The 20,876-nt window shown below is 40.3% G+C and overlaps 1 protein-coding gene across 1 annotated transcript in view; it reads left to right on the top strand.

The window, feature by feature from the left end:
• Crb1 (crumbs cell polarity complex component 1) overlaps window positions 1–20,876 on the top strand; it is a 187,088-nt gene that overhangs the window by 125,123 nt on the left and 41,089 nt on the right. The window contains exons 6-9 of the mRNA NM_001107182.1: window positions 6,963–7,919; window positions 12,641–13,188; window positions 15,334–15,499; window positions 18,505–19,411. Of these exons, the coding sequence (NP_001100652.1) occupies window positions 6,963–7,919; window positions 12,641–13,188; window positions 15,334–15,499; window positions 18,505–19,411 (2,578 nt within the window). The remainder of the gene's footprint in view (window positions 1–6,962; window positions 7,920–12,640; window positions 13,189–15,333; window positions 15,500–18,504; window positions 19,412–20,876) is intronic.

Genomic DNA, 20,876 nt, shown 5'->3' with positions numbered 1-20,876 from the left:
AATCCGCGTTATTCATCGACACCTGGACCCAAGCGAGGAGATCACAGCCAGCCGCTAGAATCCCCCAGAAAGCCTGACTGGCAGGTGGAATCGCTGAGCACCCCCTAATCCTTTTATTTTGATAGACAGCAGACCTTTCCTTTTGCCCAGTCGGTGAGATAACCAGTGAAGAAATTATCTTTTGCTGTGGTTGTTCTTCTTAATTTTTCTATCTTTTATTTTACTTTTATTGTATGCTTGTTTTGCCTTGAATGTATGTTTGCTCACGAATATGTACCTGGTCTTTTTGGAAGTCAGAAGAAGACCAGGAACCACTGGAACAGGAGTTGTAGGCATATATGCTCTGTGTGTGTGTGTGTGTGTGTGTGTGTGTGTGTGTGTGTGTGTGTGTGTGTGTGTGTGTCTGAGAGAGAGAGAGAGAGAGAGAGAGAGAGAGAGAGAGAGAGAGAGAGAGAGAGAAATATTTTGTCAAGTGAAAGATCATATCTGTGTATTCTACGGGGTAATAAAAATAGAGTAACAACTATAAGAAAGAAAAGCTCCGTCATTATTTATATGCCAAACAAGTCCAAATGAAGGCAACTCAAACAGAAGGAAATAAACATCCTATTTCGGGCTTCCAAAGACTTGCTTGTGGAGTTGTAACGGCTCCTGGCGTGCCTTCCTGTCTCTAGTCTCTTTCTCTTCACTCCGTTACGCAACCCCGCGGGACTGATCTTTGGAAGGGACCACATTGGTCTTCCAGTCCACGTCTACCCCATCATTTCCCACTGCCAAAACGTAAATAAGTAAATAAATAACGCAGTAAGAACTTAGTAAGCCCCAGCCCCGCCCCCAGTCTGACTGCAATGGCTTAGCCTTTCTAACTTGATCTTCGGCAATGAATCTTCCAGAGCAGCCAGTTTGCCAACACATCATGACTTCGGAACATCTTCAGATTTTCCATCAGGGTGTTTTGTTTCTCTGCTAATCTGTGCACACAATGATGTTTTCTTCTTATTGTTGTTTGTTTGTTTAACTCTGATTTATACCTGAAATGTAGAGTCAATGCAGCTTCCCTAACACTTTCCGGGACACCCTGACACGAGGCCACGAGGGCTGCAGTTGCTTTTGGCTAGGCAGGTCACTGGGATTTGTCCAGTGCTGCCCCTTTGGCATGCAATGACTCACACTGACACTTTCTTTTGACACAATGGTCCCACCTCCACTAAACTCAAAAGACCTGACTGTCATTTCATGCTGTCCCCAGGACTTTGTGCATGGTCAATACGACATCTGTATTTGTTTACTTGATTTTAATTATTAGTTTTAATAGCTCAAGCTTGTTCACTGTCTCTGAATCAAAGTCTTCACCAGAAATCTTCTACATATGGCCTGGTGGTGCCTGAGTTTGCGCTTTACAGATTATCAGCAACCACTGGAAGCCTTCTGTGTGCCATGCATTTTTAGAAATGTCATACAGTATACATATTTATTTGTCTTCATAATGAAGGAAGTGTGTGTGTGTGTGTGTGTGTGTGTGTGCGTGTGTGTGTGTGTGTGCGTGTGTGTGTGTGTGTGTGTGTGTGTGTGTGTGTGTGTAGCTGAGGCTGTTCTGATCCTCACTATATAGCCTAAGATCTCCTAAATTCTGAGATTAGAAACATGTACCACCATGTGCAACAGAAATTTGTCTTGGTGAAATAATTGCAGGGTTTTTTTTTTGTTGTTGAAATATGGAAAGATCAAATTAAGGAAAATTTCTTCTAATACAAAAGTTAAAAATCTTGTTGCAGTTAAAATTTAATTAGAATGCTCCTTTAGAGTTAATCTATACTTAGAATGTTATATTCATTCCCTTCATCCACAAAGCAGATCAATCCCATCCCATTCTGCTCTTTATATTAATAGAGCATCTAGAATATGTGCCCCAGCACTGTGCAGGCACTGTGGGAGACTGCGTAAATTTATAGTATGTCACCATTCTCACAACTTAAAACATTTTTGAATTACCAGAGCTTCTTTGAAATTGATCCAAGTTGGGTAAAATATAAGTATAATAAAAACCTTCCAATCAAATGTCTAATGAGTGGTGGTGGAAAGACAAAAATGATCATTTCCTAAACTAATAAGCATACCCAGAAAGTACACCTTAGGTTTCAGATAAGATTCAATGTTTTATAAAATACTTGTTACTTTAGGAATACTTTGTTACTATAAATAAGCATACCCAGAAAGTACAATTTAGGTTTTAGATAAGATTTCATGCCTAATTTGCTTATTTTAAGAAGATTATTAATTAATCCATTCAAAAGATTAATTATAAAATGATTCTTTGGTTTTAGGGATTCTTGGGATTTTAAAATATTAGCCACGTATTAAACTAAGGCTTAGACACTACACTGATTGATGAATAAAACATATTCCTTTCCATCAAGGGATTTACAGTCTAATGAGATTCTAGAGTAATATACTGTATCAATCTCACATTTATCTTTTATTATTATTTCAAGGCTTTTCTTTCTGTGTGGCAGCACAAATAACCACATTTTGAAATTTTTCTTACAGTGATAAAGAATTATTTCAATTTTGTCAGTAATGGTAATTCCTTTAGTTATTACTTTTTAGTAAATGGCTAACACCTACTGAGAAATTACACAATAGGCAGATTCACAATCATTTTCAGGGTTTAAATCAGACTGTGGGAAAGCTTTGTCTGTAAATTCCATTTTTATCCCCATTTTGCTGATGAGAAAAGTAAGACTCTGAAAACAGAACAAGCACTATCAAGATGACAACCTTTGTATGACACAGCTGTCATACAAAGAAGGAGAGAAAACTAACACGGAGGACAGTCCTTGAGGAAAGAGCCCATATTCATGTCTAAGATCATTGTCAAAGAGGACGTTTTCTGTTTTTGTTTTTATAATGTTAATATTATAATATATATATTAAAATTAAAATTTTAGGTATAGGCCTAAATGAGAAGCTAGTGTCCACATACTAGTAAGCACAATAACTAGCAGCATGTGATTATTAGGTAGAACAGTTTCAGACTGGATGTAAAACATGATTTAGGCTCAGATTATAGGAATATTTTAGAACGTAGACTTTGGAATTTCTAAACACCAATCTTCTTCTGCGAAAAAAGTTAAGAATGTGTGCCTTGCAGACTTCAGATTATTGGGAAGAGAGATGTAAAACGGATGAAGGTACTGGGGGAAAAATCATAACACGTTTTGCATGTGTCAATTCGTATTTGCTTATTTGCATTCATAGTCACTCCTAACAGCTGTCTATCATAGTTTGACGTCTGCAACTGAAAAAAATACTTACCAAAGGAAATGGGGGGGAATAACTTTATTTTAACTTATAGATTATTGTCCATCACTGAGGGAATCCAGGGCAGAAGCTCAAGGCAGGAACCTGGAGGTGGTAACTAAAACACAGTCCAGGACAGACAGCTGCCTGCTGGCTTGCTTAACCTCCTTCCTTATACCACTCAGGACCACCTATTTAGGGGTGGTACTGCCCATGGTGAGCTGGGCCCTCCCACATCAATTGTTAATCAAGAAAATGACCCCATAGACTTGCCTAAAGGGGTTCTGATGGAGGGCAATTCCTCAAGTGAAATTCCTTCTTCACATCCTCACCAGCATCTGCTGTAAACCTGAGCTTTTGATTTTAGCCATTCTGACTGGTTTGAGCTGGAGTTTCAGGGTTGCTTTGATTTGAATTTCCCTGATGACTAAGGATGTTGAACATTTCTTTAGTGTTACTAAGCCATTTAGTATTCTTCAGTTGAGAAGTCTTTGCTTAGGTCTGTACCCCATTTTAAAAAGTAGGATTATTTGATTCTCTGGAGTTCTTTATATATATTAGATATTACCTTCTATCAGATGTAGGATTGGTAAAGATACTTTCCCATTCTGTTGGTTGCCATTTTGTCCTATTGACAATGTCCTTAGCCTTACAGAAGCTTTGCAGTTTTATGCGGTCCCATTTGTTAATTCTTGATCTTAGAGCATAAGCCAATGGTGCTGTGTTCAGGAAATTTTTCCTATGTTTGAGGCTCTTCCCCACTTTCTCTTCTATTAGTTCTAGTGTATCTGGTTTGATGTGGAGGTCTTTGATTCACTTGGACTTGAGCTTTGTACAAAGAGATAAGAATGGACAGAGCTACATTCTTCTACATGCTGACCTCCAGTTGAACCAGCACCATTTGTTGAAAATGTTGTCTTTTTTCCACTGAATGGTTTTAACTCCTTTGTCAAAGGTCAAGTGACCATAGGTGTGTGGGTTCATTTCTGGGTCTTCAATTTTATTCCTTTGATCAGCCTTTCTGTCTCTGTACCAATACCATACAGTTTTTTTTTTATCACAATTGCTCTATAATACAGCTTGAGGTCAGGAATGGTGATTCCCCTAGAAGTTCTTTTATTGTTGAAAATAGTTTTTGCTATCATGGGCTTTTTTTGCTTTTCCAAATAAATTTGCAAATTACTCTTTCTAATTCTATAAAGATCTGAATTGGAATTTTGATAGAGATTGCATTGAATCTGTAGGTTGCTTTCAACAAGATGGGCATTTTCACTATATTAATTCTGCCAATCCATGAGCATAGGGGATCTTTCCATCTTTTGAGATCTTCGATTTCCGTCTTCAGAAACTTGAAGTTCTTGTCATACAGAACTTTCACTTGCTTAGTTAAAGTCACATCGAGGTATTCTATATTATTTGTGACTATTGTGAAGAATGTCATTTCCCTAATTTCTTTCTCAGCCTGTTTATCCTTTGAGTATAGGAAGGATACTGATTTGAGTTAATTTTACATCCAGTCACTTTGCTGAAGTTGTTTATCAGGTTTAGGAGTTCTCTGGTGGAATTTTTGAGGTCACTTAAGTATACTATCATATCATCTGCAAATAGTGATATTTTGACTTCTTCCTTTCCAATTTGTATCCCTTTGACCTCCTTTTGTTGTCTGATTGCTCTGACTAGGACTTCAAGAACTATATTGAATAAGTTGGGAGTTAGTGGTCAACCTTGTCTAGTCCTTGATTTTAGTGGGATTGCTTCAGGTTTCTCTCCATTTAGTTTGATGTTGGCTACTGGTTTGCTGTATATTGTTGGTGAGATTGCAAGCTGGTACAATCGCTCGGTAAATCAGTCTGGTGGTTCCTCAGAAAATTGGACATAGAGCTACCTGAGGACCTAGCTATACCACTCCTGGGCATATACCAAAAAGATGCTCCAACATATAACAAGGACACATGCTTCACTTCATAGCAGCCTCATTTATAATATCCAGAAGCTACATTTACATAATGGAGTACTACTCAGAGATTAAAAACAATGATCTCATGAAATTCTTAGGCAAATGGATGGAACTAGAAAATATCATCCTGAGTGAGACAATCCATTCACAAAAGAACACACATGGTATGCACTCACTGATAAGTAGATAGTAGCCCAAAACTCAGAATACCCAAGATACAATCCACAGGTCACATGAAGCTCAAAAAAAAAGAAGACCAAAATGTGGATGCTTCAGTCCTTCTTAGGACAGAGAACAAAATACTCATGGGAGAAAATTCATGGACTAAGAGTGGAGCAGAGAGTGAAGGAAAGATCATCCAGAGACTGCCCCACCTGAGGATCCATCCCATATGCAGCTACCTAACCCAGTCACTATTGCTGATGTCAAGAAGTGCTTGCTGACAGGAGCCTGATATGGATGTCTCCTGAGAGGTTCTGCCAGAGACTTACTGATACAGATGAGGATGCTTGCAGCTAACCATCGGACTGAGCACAGGGACCCCAATGGAGGAGTTAGGGAAAGGACTGAAGGAGCTGAAGGAGTTTGCAATCCCATAGGAAGAACAACAATATCAACCAACCAAATCCCCCAGAGCTCCCAGGGACTAAACCACCAACCAGTGAGTACACGTGGAGGGACCCATGGCTCCAGCTGCATATGTAACAAAGGATGGAATTGTCTGGCATCAATAGGAGGAGAAGAGCTTGGTCCTGTGAAGGCTCTTTTCCCCAGTGAAGGGGAAGGCCAGGGTGGTGAGGTGAGAGTGGGTAGGTGGGAATGGGAGCTTCTTCATAAAAGCAGGGGGAAGCAGAATGGGAGAGGGGGGGAAGAAGATAACATTTGAAATGTAAACACATAAAATATCCAACAAAAATTATCAAGAAGATAAAAAAATTCCTTCTTCCCAGGTGGCCCTTCTTGAGCCGAGTTGACAAAAACAACCAATGGGCAATGTCATGCTCTTGTCTGTGTGACCAAAATAGTTCTAACCGTTGTTTTATGCACAGCATTCTGTGTTTCTCGAAAGCAGGAACCAGACTTTATCTGAGTGAAGAAAGATTTCAGGAACTTTGTAAAATAATGTCTTGTTTGCTGTAAGAAGTTGGGATGAAGATGAGCTCTTCTGTCTAGGAACTTTCTGTGGTGAGAGATGTCCGGGTTTATGTATCAGGCAAACTTTGATTCTAGAGGTTGCAGGATGGTGTAAGCAAGAGAGAAAGCAATCATTCTCTCCAAATAGAAGAGAGGAAAATAAAAGGGTAAATAAGGAACTGAGAAAAGATTCCGCAAGTCAATCATTTTACAATCTAGGATCACTGCCAAAAGCAGAGTCCCTTCCACCCTTTTTGTTTTGTTTTCCTATCAGTGCCATATGTAGACTTGACAATGGTAACTTGAGATGATCGCTATAACTGACGAATGGTCTATTTCTACAAGAATCCTAAGTCTGTCGCAACTGCTCTTTTCACAGCACGTGCAGAATGGTAGAACTGATGTTAATTTTCTTCCAGAACTGCAATTTGCTTCATCACAGTTCTAAGCCTGAACTTGATCTGAACTTCTTTACTATATATAAAATGTATATGAAACTTCTATTAATGATTTGATCATATATGTCTATGTGAGTGTGCATACATTTAACCTAATGTTTATTATTTTACAGGGAGGCACTGTGAAGAAGACATTGATGAATGTTTACCAAACCCCTGCCTAAATGGTGGTACTTGTCAGAACTTGCCTGGGAATTATACCTGTCACTGCCCCTTTGATGATACTTCTAGGACATTTTATGGAGGAGAAGACTGCTCTGAAATTCTCCTGGGTTGCACTCATCACCAGTGTCTGAACAATGGAAAATGTATCCCTCACTTCCAAAACGGCCAGCACGAATTCACCTGCCAGTGTCCTTCTGGCTACGCCGGTCCACTGTGTGAAACTGTCACCACACTTTCTTTTGAGAGCAATGGCTTCCTGTGGGTCACCAGTGGCTCCCATACAAGCATGGGGTCAGAATGTAACATATCCTTGAAGTTTCAGACTGTTCAGCCAAATGCACTTCTCCTTGTACGAGGCAACAAGGATATGTCTGTGAAGCTGGAGTTGCTGGACGGCTGTGTTCACTTATCAATCGAAGTCTGGAATCAGTCAAAGGTGCTCTTGTATATTTCCCATAACACCAGTGATGGAGAATGGCATTTGGTGGAAGTAACATTCGCAGAAACTATAACCCTTGCCCTGAATGGCAGCTCCTGCAAGGAGAAATGCACCACTAAGTCTTCTGTTTCCATTGAGAATCATCAATCAATATGTGCTTTGCAGAACTCTTTTTTGGGTGGCTTACCAATGGGGACAGCTAGCGACAGCATGTCTGTTCTTAACATCTATAATGTGCCGTCCACACCTTCCTTTGTAGGTTGTCTCCAAGATATTAGATTTGATTTGAATCACATTACTCTGGAGAGCATTTCATCTGGCTTGTCATCAAATGTCAAAGCAGGCTGCCTGAGAAAGGACTGGTGTGAAAGTCAACCCTGTCAAAACAGAGGACGCTGCATCAACTTGTGGCAGGGTTATCGGTGTGAATGTGACAGGCCCTATGCAGGCTCCAACTGCCTGAAAGGTGAGAGGAGTGGGGTGCCTGGGAGTACTATGCCTCCGGGCAGAGCCATCTCAAATCACCCAGGCTGCCACCCCCTGTTAGGAAACATAGGGACCCCTCAGGACTTTCGCTGATGTTTGCTCACTAAGGAGATAAAAGGACACAGCCATGATATGTATTAATTATGAGTGGGTTTCATAGGATAGCTAAGCTTTATTTGGGCTGAAAAGTAAAATTAATAATAATAACAATAAGCAAATAACTCCAATCAAAGTGGCGTTTCATCTAGCTAGTAAAATGCTCTTAGCACTTTGCCATTGGTTATCAGAAATGTATGGAAAACTTTATTTGTAGAAGATGTAATCTTTTAGAGAAAGGGGAGTTTGAGATGGAGAACTAGTTAGTGCCTCATATTAATACTACATCTTGTGCTTGCTGGAGTCTCGGTGAATATACACTTTCCTGATCTCTCCATATAGCTCGCACTTCCTTAAGAATCATGCTTAAGATTAGAAGGTTGACAAGCTATCAGTTCTAGTAAAAAAATGTCTCTTTGAAGGTCTTGTTTTATAAAGAGGATAGATGTCTTCCGCAGGAAAATGAAACGTATTATCAGAAGGACTTGGTAGTTGTCACGCACGGATCAATATGATTCCTCTAGCGAATGGGTTTGAAGTGTATTTCAAATCCTTTACTTCTGACATCCCTCTGAAGGCTGCTATTGATGGCGATCAATACGTACCTGCTCACTTTTATTATTATTATTATTATCATGTATTGAGAGGGCTAAGAGGGAAGGAACCCTAACAGATGGCTTTGAAGTTCAGCTGCAATTTACTCCAGCGTTTGAGAATGAGTCCAAGGAGGACAGCATCTGGTAAATAGTCTACTCTGCTTTGTATGAAATAAAATTAAAACCAGCCGTAGCCTATACCCTACTCCATGTTCAATGGCTAAGAATTATTAGAAACTATTCGCAGGTTTCCCCCTGACCACAGTATTCATTACCATCGTGGACCTGTTTGACATTGAGGCATGGCGTCTGCTGTGCCATCCAATATTTTAAGTGGCAAGGCAAGTTGTTCTGTGATTATTGTTAAAGGTGAAATTATACCGAGGCAGTGGTTCACGTTTTGAAGAGAAATCTAATTGACCCAAAGCAATATTTTTACTACATACACAAAATAACAAACAGATGCGGACTCATTTTGACTGGCTTCCAGATGCGGTGACCCTTGAGGCTAGCACTGACCTGGGGATGCTGACTGTCTTAGGAAATAGATTCGAGAGATGCCAAGCCAGCAGGTTCTGGTTTTCTTTAGATTTTCCCCCCAACTTGGAATATAATGAACTTTTAAAACAAAATTCCTGATTTGGTTACACTTTCCATGTCTCCCCAGATATTGTGATTACACCCCTATCCTCACACCGAGTGTGATTACATCCCCCAAACTTACACAAATCATGATTAAATCTTCTGTTTTCACAGGTTGAAACTGTTTAACCCGACATTTTGCATCAAATGATTATAGGGGAAGGAATTTCTTAAAACTGTTCGTTTCTGAAAATTTAGGGGTGAAATTTTAAAGGAAAGTTATATTTTTCATATCACCCTAGAATCATAAAGTTAAAATATTCTCCATTGCTGAGATCCATATAGAAATGTTTTCTTTATTTTATTCCTCACACACACACACACACACACACACACACACACACACACAGAGACATACACACACACACAGACACATACACACACACACACAGTCACACACACAGACACACACAGACACACACACACAAACACACACACATTAAGACCACAAATGGACTTTATATACATACAGAGCCATTCTATATGTATATTCAAGATGAGGCACACTAAAAATCAAGAGGGAAAGCCATAAAAATAATAATTTTTAAAGATACATTTTATTATTTTACTTCATGTGTATGTTTGTGGGTCCGAGTGTATGTTTCTGTGAGGGCAGATCCCCTGAAACAAGAGTTAAAGACAGTTTTGAACTATCTGATTTGGGTACTGGAATCAAATCTTGGTCCTCTACAAGGGCAGCTCGTACCCTAGCCATTGAGCCACCTCTCTGGTTCTCGAACAATGATTTTGGAACAATGTTTGTCATTGGTAAACACAACAGAAAAAGAAGACAGGTTGAGTAGAGGGTGGGATTATCTGAATGACACAAAAAGACAAAAAGTGTAGACATTGCCAATATCGTGAAGCTGATCTTCTCCAAAGTCATTTGTGCCCCCATAAGATTTCCACAGCACCCTGAACTGCCTGCAGTAATAACATTAGATGTCTTGCATCATGTCAGACAGATCTTCTGAGACACTGTTCTAAGGCAGTGGTCCTCAACCTTTCTAACGATATGACCCTTTAATATTGCTCCTCAAGTTGTGGTGACCCCCAACCCTAAAATTATTTTGTTGCTACAACTGTTATTTTTGCTACTTTTATGAATCATAATGTAGATATCTGTGTTTTTCAATGGTCTTAGGTGACCCCTGTGAAAGGGTTATTCATCCCAAAGGGTTATGGCCCAAGGGTTCTAAAGGAATATGTAACATATCTCTCTCTTTATTTGGAGAGAATCTAATTTTAAGAAGCAACTTATATATGTTTGTCTTCCTCTCTACACCTAGACTTTTAGAATGTTATTATATCAGAATCAGCGCTTGTTCAGTTTGACAGAGCCTCGTTCAGTAGCTGGATTTCTTAGGTAACCCTCTGCTTTTTAACCCGCTTCAGGAACAGACAATGCACTCTCCCATCTGACCCCAAATTTTGAAATGGTTATTTCTGGGTGATGATTTAGCCCGACTTCCATTTTCCCAAACAGTTATCACTGGGGATGTTCTCACTTAGGGCTTTACATCCCTTCTTGAGAATCATTAAATATTTGAAGAAAAATATCCCATGCCCAGCAACCACTCCCACCAGCCTACACACATTACTTTCCTCTAGTGTCTCTACACGACATGTCCTTGTGGGACTTCACTAGCTGCTTGCTCCTTTGTCGTGCATTTGCCTCTTATCTGGATAATATCTGGATAATATCTAATATCTAGATAATAGCTATTATCTAAGTGTGGAACCACTGACATGGAACCACACTTTCTCCTTTCTATATAACATACTCCCATTTATCCTGTAAGCACTACACTTAATTCTGTGACAGTTTACACATTGCCTTTTGTCGCTCACTGTCACTTGAGAGGCTAGAGAGTCCTCTTCTGTCATAAACTGATGACTCACATTTAATATCAGTGACTCCCGGTTGCTTTCACTAAACTTCGTCTTATGGTCCATCGCTCACTAAAATCTGTCAAATTAAATGTTGTCATCCACACATCTCTAGAACATATCCATTATCCGTATTAAGCACCAAATCTCCCATGCTCATAGCCGGGTCCTTCCTATGTGGCTACAGCGTTTCTAAAATCAAGTAACACATCACACACTCTACCTGCTTGTGATTTCTGAAGAATAGGATTACTGGAGAGTCAAGTTTCTAAGGAAAAAAAGAAACCCATCCCTGCATCCTGTCTTTTATTCTGATCCACAAAGTGATGCCGCAGGCGTCCTAGGATGACCAGCAGGGACCTGGCCCCCTGAGCTTGAGGGATTTCTGTGCCTACCCTCAAAACTCAAGGGCTTCAAGAGCCCAATTTTCTTATTAAGCATTTTATCCTACACAAAAGTGCCGCAGCGTGTGCAGAGATGTTAACCCGTTCAAAGAGGCTGTTTTATCTGACAGAACCTTTGAAAGCTACCTGGAGTTGCCTGGAGCAGGTAGTGTCCAAATGCAGATTCACAATGCAACGTTCCTAGAGGAATCAAGTCAGAGTTCTGAAAACGTAGCCTTTTATGCGGAAGGTCTTCAAACACAGATGGTTGTCTAAGCAAGACTCGCTGTGGTTCAGCTAAACTAAAATATGTCTTGCTTTCGCACGAACTTCAATTGGAGATATTACCTAACCATGATAGGGTATGATCTCCCCACCACCACCACCCCCGAATACAACTGAGATGTGAAAGCCGAAAGCAGCAATATCTTTCTGACCGTGTTGTAGTCAAGCTCAGCAATCGTTTCTGCATTGCAGATTCAATAGTCAGCGCTCGGCCCTTCCTGTACTTGACCTCAGTCCGTTAACAATTGCACACTGCACCCTCCTAGAACCTCTTTCCCCAAGAGGTTCTTACTACATGGGGTAACTTCCCCAAATTGAACTGGATATTCTTGCTATCGATCTCTGTCTTCCTACAAAGCAGTTTAACTCCATGACACGTCTGCTTTGGCAGGCCTTCCCACAGCAGAGCTAAACGGGGCAGAGAGCCCCAAGGATGCCTGGAGCGCTCGCGGCCACACCCTTCTTTCACCAAGATGAAACTTATAGGTATATGAGATTTCGTTGTCTGGAATTTAGAGAGGAGACAGGGATATTTAGTCGATCATTTCAGAAGCTTTGGGTTTTGGGTTTTTTTTTTTTCTCTCTCTTTTGTAACTGACAGAAAGTTATTATGACACAAAGTATAGTGATTTTTATGATAATCTCAGAAGCTTAGAAAAATGAGGACACTTTACTCTTCTACTGAGTAAGACTGTCTGGGACTTGAGAAAGTGTCTGATTGTGTATATGCCTGTGAAGTTCCATCTCCCGTTTCTTCTTACGTTTAAATGTCGAAACTTTCTTTCTCCTTCCCTCTTTGGACATTGCAGAGTATGTAGCGGGAAGATTTGGCCAGGATGACTCCACCGGATATGCTGCCTTTAAAGTTAATGATAATTTTGGACAGAACTTCAATCTCTCCATGTTTGTCCGAACACGTCAACCCCTGGGCTTCCTTCTGACGTTAGGAAACAGTACTTACCAGTATGTCTGTGTCTGGCTAGAGCATGGCAGTCTAGCACTGAAGACTCCGGGCTCTCCCAAGTTAGTAGCAAATTTTTTTCTCAGTGATGGAAATGCCCACTTAATATCTTTGAGAATCAAACCAAATGAAATTGAACTGTATCAGTCTTCACAAAACCTAGGCTTCATGTCTGTTCCTGCATGGACAATTCAAAGAGGAGATGTCATCTTCATTGGTGGTCTACCTGACAGAGAGAAGACTGAAGCTTATGGTGGCTTCCTCAAAGGCTGTATTCAAGATGTAAGATTAAACAGCCAGAATCTGGAATTCTTTCCCAATTCAACAAACAGTGCACAGCATGATCCAGTTCTTGTCAATGTGACTCAAGGCTGCCCTGGAGACAACGTCTGTAAGGTAGGGTCATTCATGTCAACTGCACATGTGGTGCATGCGCAGGTTGTGTTTATTAAATGATCCATTATAATCACTCTGCTTTTCTCTAGGTTTATTGTTGTTATTGGGTTTTTTCTTGCTCTTTTATATTTTGTTTTTGTTGTTTGTTTGTTTTTGAGATAGGCAACTATGTACCCCAGAATGGATTTGAATTCACCGTCTTCCTTTGTCAACTTCTCAAGTGTGGGTGGGGATTACAAGAATATGCTACCACACCCGTCTAAACATTTTCTATGTGAACAAAATGCTGATGTCCCACCAGCCATGGGATGTTTTTCATCCACATGTCTCAAGAAAGCCTGATAGAGTCACAAAGAACCATGAAAAAGTGACATTAGTTTTTTTTTTGTTTTTTGTTTTTTTTGTTTTTTGTTTTTTCATCTTTATTAACCAGTATTTCTTATTTAAATTTCAATTGTTATTCCCTTTCCGGGTTTCCAGGCCAATATCCCCCTAACCCCTCCCCCTTCCCTTCTATATGAGCTTCCCCTACCCATCCTTCCCCCATTACCACCCTCCCCGGAACAATCACGTTCACTGGGGGTTCAGTCTTGGCAGGACCAAGGGCTTCCCCTTCCATTGGTGCCCTTACCAGGGTATTCATTGCTACCTATGAGGTTGGAGCCCAGGGTCAGTCCATGTATAGTTTTTGGGTAGTGGCTTAGCCCCGGAAGCTCTGGTTGGTTGACATTGTTGTTCATATGGGGTCCCAAGCTCTTCCAGTTCTTTCTCTGATTCCTTCAACGGGGGTCCTGTTCTTAGTTCAGTGGTTTGCTGCTGGCATTCGCCTATGTATTTGCTGTATTCTGGCTGTGTCTCTCAGGAGAAAGTGACATTAGTTTTTAATGACATCATAAATATGTAACAGTCAACATAACTTAAGTCACATGCTTCTCTTGTTCCCAAAACAATCGATTTCCCTAAGAATAATAGTATTTTAATCTACACGTTCTTAATGGTGTTCTATAGGTTTAGCACAACTACTTCCTTTTCAAAGACCCCACTAAATTTAGTGTCAATGCCCAGCTACTTTTGTTCAGTAAACAACAAAATTTCAGTTTTCTTTTAGTAGTTACATATGAAAATCTTTGTCTTATGATTACTCAGAGTCAATATTTTGTTTCAAACACTTTTCATGTCTTCTAAATAGTTTTAAACATGTGAGATGATTATCTCTATGAGCTTTTGAAAGAAAGAAGGAACATCACTGGCATGACTTGAACATCTATGAGCCCCAATGATTCCTGTATATGAGACTCAATTCTAAATATATGTGAATGAACCCCTTTAATATTCTTATAGGAATGCTTTTACTTTAATTGAAATGATTTTAGACTACTATATAAAAGGAACATTTTTAGCATTTATATATTTACCGATGGAAAACTAAAGTTTATAAATTTATGTGATGGAGCTCAGTGGAAGAGTGTAGGCTTAGCAAACTTGAGGCCTATGTTCTACCCTCAGAAGTGGAAAGAAGGAAAGGAGATGGGACATAACTAGGAAAACCCGTGTTAATAATAGACCCTGGATAAATGCAGTTCAGGATCTAAACAAAGAGTTTAAAAATATTTGTGTTTTGACCACTCTCTGAGTGAACTTGAAAATTAAAACAGTACTGTGTCCTTGAGAATTGGAGGCAGGGGAAATTGGGGCTTAGAGTATGGAGTACCAGCCTACAATATTTCCCCTTCTTGTGGGATCTTAGGCAACTAGAAGTACCCAGAAGTAAGAATTGTCACACTCAGTTATAACAGATGTGTGCAAAGTGCCTGGTAACTTGTAAATTGTGGTGAATATCCTTCTATTTCAATAATCCCTCTCATGTCATAAGTCAGTTTTACATTTTCTCTTCTTTTATTGTGTTCTTCCTTTCCTTTTTATCTCCCCCACACCTCTGTCTATTGCTCATCTCTCTGCTCTTTTAGTGAGCCATTGGAAATGGTAGTGGTCAGCTTTATTCTATATTATTAACAATGTACAGAATGGCTAAAATGCAAAGATGTAGGAGAATTGGCATTTTAAAGTAACAGATGATCTCACCTTTAACATTGCCATATTTCATTGTCCTTGCTTTTTATCCCTTTGATTTTCTTTCTTTCTCAGTCCAACCCCTGCCATAATGGAGGTGTCTGCCACTCCCTGTGGGATGACTTCTCCTGCTCCTGCCCTACAAACACTTCGGGGAGAGCCTGCGACGAAGTTCAGTGGTGTCAGCTCAGCCCATGTCCTCCCATTGCAGAATGCCAGCTGGTCCCTCAAGGGTTTGAATGTAGGTAGCTTTCAAAGCTGTTGTCCATCAGTTTCATTGGTACATTTCAATTGTCCCAACAAGAAACAGTTAAAAAAAAATTCAGGCGTAAGAAGTTTAATAGGCCTGGTGTGACCAAGATCATGACCAGAGTGACCTCTGGGATGTATACTGGCCCGAGTTTCGGAGTGAGAAAATGGGCCATTGCAACAATAAACCTAGCTCTTTATTTCAAGCTAATTTGTGAAGAACAAGACAAATGAGACCTGCCTTTGCTGCCTCAATACGGAGAACAGGCAGTCAACGTGCACCCATCTGGCTCACTGCCATTGATTCTTGATTTATTATGTTCATGGCCAGCATAATCTAAAGCTTTTTCACATCTCAAACAGAGAGACCAACGCCCACTTTGCATGTGTCTTTGTGTATTCCTCTATGGGTATCACGGTGTGTAAGAGGCTTACTGTGTGTGTAACTGTTCCCCTCCTTAAGAACTCTTTTCCAGTTTCAATATTACAGTCATGATTTTGAGCTAAACATTAGGGTTTATGTGTTGTCTTCTCCCTTAAATCAATTAATGCACAGTCCAAACATAGCCAACACTCTATGTCTGAATTACATTAAAATCTCCTCTCGTTATTCAGTAAAGTATCCATCTAAAGATGTGCTCTAAAGTCCTCTACCCTCCAATGTCAACAGAGAGTGTTTGGAGGAAACAGAACCTAGTAAAACAACACAGTCTTGAGGACACAGCTCAGTTTACCTTGAGTTTACTTGAGCTCCCTGTCATAGAAAGATTTAAAACAAGATTTAAAATTTTACAACTTTCTCTAGGTATAAGCATATTTATTGAAGCAAAGCTCCCTAAAGGAAAGGCAATATATAGAAGTGCATCGAGCTCTTTACCCAGATCACAGTATGTGGTTTCACTATCTTGCTAAATAAATGTATGTACCATGATAGACAATAAAGAGCTAATGAGATTGGTCATTTTAGCATTTGTTTAAAAATCCATAGTAAGGTGTTTGTTCATGTTCCTTCCCTCCAGAATTCCTTGCCCAAATGTGGTAAGAAAAACAGCCAAGTAACAAGGAAATCAAATGAGACCTTTTAATCTAGTCAAACACTATATTTAAATTATAACACTTGCATTATTCCTCCTGGTGTGGCTATTAATATTCTTTCACCTTCTAAAGCAACAAGTAAAGTTATTTGCTAGATTATCCACTCAGTGATGTTTAATGAACTCTTACTACAGACCAGGCAGTGTTCTCACCAAAGAGACTGAGTGACCATTTCTACATAATAGATGTCTGGTCCCTTCTTGCTCACGCACTAGAGCAGAAAGAGTCAAGAAACAAGTACAAACCCAGTTTCAACTGGCAACAGGAGCTATGAAATTAATCAGTAATAGAAGAATGCAAGGAAGACCCATTTTAACTTGGACAGTCAGGCAAAGATGACATTTCAGCAGAGAGCAACGCTGAGGAGGTGCTGAGCATGGGGAACCCTGGAGAAAGAATATTCCAGGTTGAAGTTTCAGTGAATATTAAAGGCTTGTTCTAGGACAAGCTCCTTGTTTTTGTGAATGAGGGAGAGATATTGCCCAACTGGAAGTAGGCAGTTAAATGGGGTCAGATCCCATAGACTTGAAAGATGGCACCTAAAATTCACATCTTAAACTAAAAAGTGGTCGTTAGAGCCATCTTCAGAAGCCACAGAAATAGGGAAGCTGGAAAGCAAAATCTTCCGTATCACCAATGATGGTGGCTGGAACAGAGCCTTGCAATGAAAGTCCCCAACCATGCTTTCAGATCAACTGCTGCTGAAAAGTAAGAAAAAAGTGAGAACAGAAAATTGACCACAGGGTTGAGGTCATTGTGACCTGGACAAGAGCAGTTTCAGTGAAGTGATAGGGAGAAAATCAGAGAAAATGAGAGATGAGAAAATTAAAGCGAGTTTACAGAATATTAAGTTTTTGTGGTAACAGGAACAGAGAAATAAGACAGCAGAATAGCAGTCAGGGCAATGCTATGGGGTCTTGTGGGCTCTCTTTTTTTTTTTTTAAATTTTCAGCAATCATAGTTTATTTGTACGGCAGTGGGAAAAAATTACAAAAATGGAAGGGAAATGTTGGTACAGGGCAAAAAAAATGGGTGCACATAAGAAAATGGCTAAAAATAGTGAAAATGAACGGAACCCAACATGAGACCTGACAGCCTGACCTCCAGAAAGGAATAAGGACAGTGTGTCCCTGTAATGTTGCAAAGAGGGCTGGCACGGACACTATTCATTAGGTCAACAGGTCTGCTAGAACCTAGTGGGTGGGGCTTCTACCTCTCTTTTCTCAAGGTTGTACACAGACTGCAAGCAGACATGGAGTCAGAACGTTTAGGAGATAGGTGTTATAATTATAAAATTATAGCGATTTTAATAGAGAAATGCAGCAAGACGGTCAAAAGTGCTATATTCGCTGAAATAGCTGAACACAAAAAGCTATTATTTTCCAGTTTCCTAACCACATGAATTTACTTGGCTGTAGATGGCTAGTTGGTACCTTGGCATGTAATTGAAGGTCTTTATGTCCTAAATCAATCCATCATTTGTGAATGTTTCTGTTAACTCAATCAAAAGCCAGGGTCCATTGTTAACTAACTGGCATGTCACCAAAACTAAGTTTGTGATTCCTATGTGTTTAGTTTATATGTGAAATGGATAAGAAAGGCTTCCCTGATACAAGCCAATGGAAAACAAAAGAAAGGTGTGTGTTGAATTCTGGAATCACAATAGGCAGGCTTGTCTTTCCAGTGTGGTGTTTTTGTTTTGTTTTGTTTTGTTTAAATGACCAAGTTACTCAGCTTCTGTGAATCTCAAGTTATTCTCTTGTAAAACAAGTACCATGATAGCATCTGTATAGGACACAACTTGAGAGCCGATAGCACAGTAGGGAACGGTCTAACAAGCTGTGCGAACATCAGCGGCGTGATGCGATGAAGTTGACAATCAGTTTCCCCTTCCTGCTTTAGGTATCGCCAATGCTGCTTTCAGCGGATTAAGCAGCGAAATATTGTTCAGAAGCAATGGGAATATTACCAGAGAACTCACCAACATCACATTTGGTTTCAGAACACAGGATACAAATGCGGTGATACTGCATGCAGAAAAAGAACCAGAGTTTCTCAATATTAGCATTCAAGACTCCAGACTACTCTTTCAACTGCGAAGTGGCAACAGCTTTTATACGCTGCATCTGACGGGTTCCCAATTGGTGAATGACGGCGCATGGCACCGAGTGACTTTTTCCATGATAGACCCACGGGCCCAGACCTCCCTGTGGCAGATGGAGGTGGACGACCAGACACCCTTTGTGATAAGTGCAGTTGCTACTGGAAACCTGAACTTTCTGAAGGACAATACTGACATCTATGTGGGTGACCAAGCTGTTGACAATCAGAAAGGCCTGCAGGGCTGTCTGAGCACAGTACAGATAGGAGGGCTATATCTCTCTTACTTTGAAAGTCTTCATGGTTTCACTAGTAAGCCCCAAGAAGAGCAGTTTCTCAAAGTTTCTACAAATGTGGCACTTACTGGCTGTTTGCCACTCAGTGCCTGCCACTCTAGCCCCTGTCTGCATGGAGGAATTTGCGAAGACAGCTACAGCTCTTATCGGTGTGCCTGTCTCCCGGGATGGTCGGGGGCACACTGCGAAATCAACGTTGATGAGTGCTCCTCCAGCCCCTGTGTCCATGGCAACTGCTCGGACGGGGTTGCAGCCTACCACTGCAGGTGTGAGCCTGGCTATACTGGTGGGAACTGTGAAGCGGAGGTAGACACTTGCAAGAGTCATCAGTGTGCCAATGGGGCCACCTGCGTCAGTGGCGCTCAGGGCTACTCTTGCCTCTGTCTTGGAAATTTTACCGGCAGATTTTGCAGGTGGGCACAAAGTCGGTGAGGAGCTCAGTCTTTGGGGCTCTGCTCTGAATTTTCCTTGTCAGGCTAGGAGGCTCTCCCCCCTAAATGTCCATCCACATGTGCTAAACAAGACTGGTTTGGAACACTCCCATCACAATTTGATCATGCAAAGGTGCAATTATATATTGTGCAATATCCTGTATCAAGTCTTTTGTATAACTTAGAGAATTATGACACAGCTTAATAAAGAAAATTTAGGGCATACACCAATGCAAAATGGTCGTTATACAATACTCAGCATGTCACTACAAGAATATCTGTTCAACTTAACCCATTTTAAAGAATTTCACATTTGTTCTGAAATTGCAATAGAAGTCTATTGCTCTTGTGACCACGTCATTTTTATGCTATGAAAAATAGAGATTAAACAAAGAATCTTTTAATCCTGTTACTGTTATTGATATTTTGGCGTTACATTTATAAAATAACCGAGTCATTATAGGGAGGTGAAAGGGTAGTTATTAACGAATACCATATGCTAGGACATGGACAAGAATACCTGGAGTGGAGTAAATTGGCAGGCTGTAAGCATCACTTTAATCCACAGGTAGAGCATTTTGGCACACATTACATGCAGCCGTGCCTGGGAGAAGCTGTGTTCATCTTCTGCAGCATCTAATATTGTGCAGAGCTTCAGTGGCAAGGCACAGTGAGAAGTCCTAAGTGTTCAGGTGATTTAATAGACATTATTTCTTGCAAATTAACAGGATCATTTGTCAAGGAGTAACCTGACTGGTTAAAACCAAAACTTGGGGGTACAAATTAAGAGTCTTACACAGTGACCATAGATAAGAAAATATATATGCCCTAGGAATGAGCTCTCTGAGTCTTTTTCTGACTGATCCATCAAAGTCAAGTTAAAGAATAAAGTTCTCAAAAGTCCCTTCTAATGAACTTTTCGGGTGCTATTTATTAAGCCAAGGTGCTGCGTATAAAGCTGGAGATTTGCAATGCAAATGACTCCTTTTGGAGCCGGTTGGCACTCTTAACTCTTTTGAAATGTCCTTATGATATTTTCTTTTTGAAGTAGAGTTATTAGGCTCATTTGAAAAGACACACTCTTTTGAAAAGACACACCTCTACACCATCATCCAGGTGCTAGCTTCAGGGTATAACAGGACGATTGTGAATTTGCTCTCCACTTCCAGAATATTCATTCTGTATCTGATCACACACACACACACACACACACACACGCGCGCGCGCGCGCATGCATGCATGCATATGTGCACACACACATATGACTGAAGGTCCTGAGCAATAATTTTAAATCTGCTCCAAGATCAGCCCTTTCAAGCCTAGGGATTTCTGTCCAGCAGTATTTTCTTAGCTTTTAACAATCTATTCTGCCTTTTATAAGAGTTCTTCAGTGTGTCTAGCTTTGCGGCTATACCAAGAACCCCATGCTGAACTCACATGTAGTCAC

The sequence above is a fragment of the Rattus norvegicus genome, chromosome 13 (genome assembly GCF_036323735.1).
Source record: "Rattus norvegicus strain BN/NHsdMcwi chromosome 13, GRCr8, whole genome shotgun sequence".
NCBI lineage: Eukaryota > Metazoa > Chordata > Mammalia > Rodentia > Muridae > Rattus > Rattus norvegicus.
This window is presented reverse-complemented; position numbering and strand designations above follow the sequence as displayed.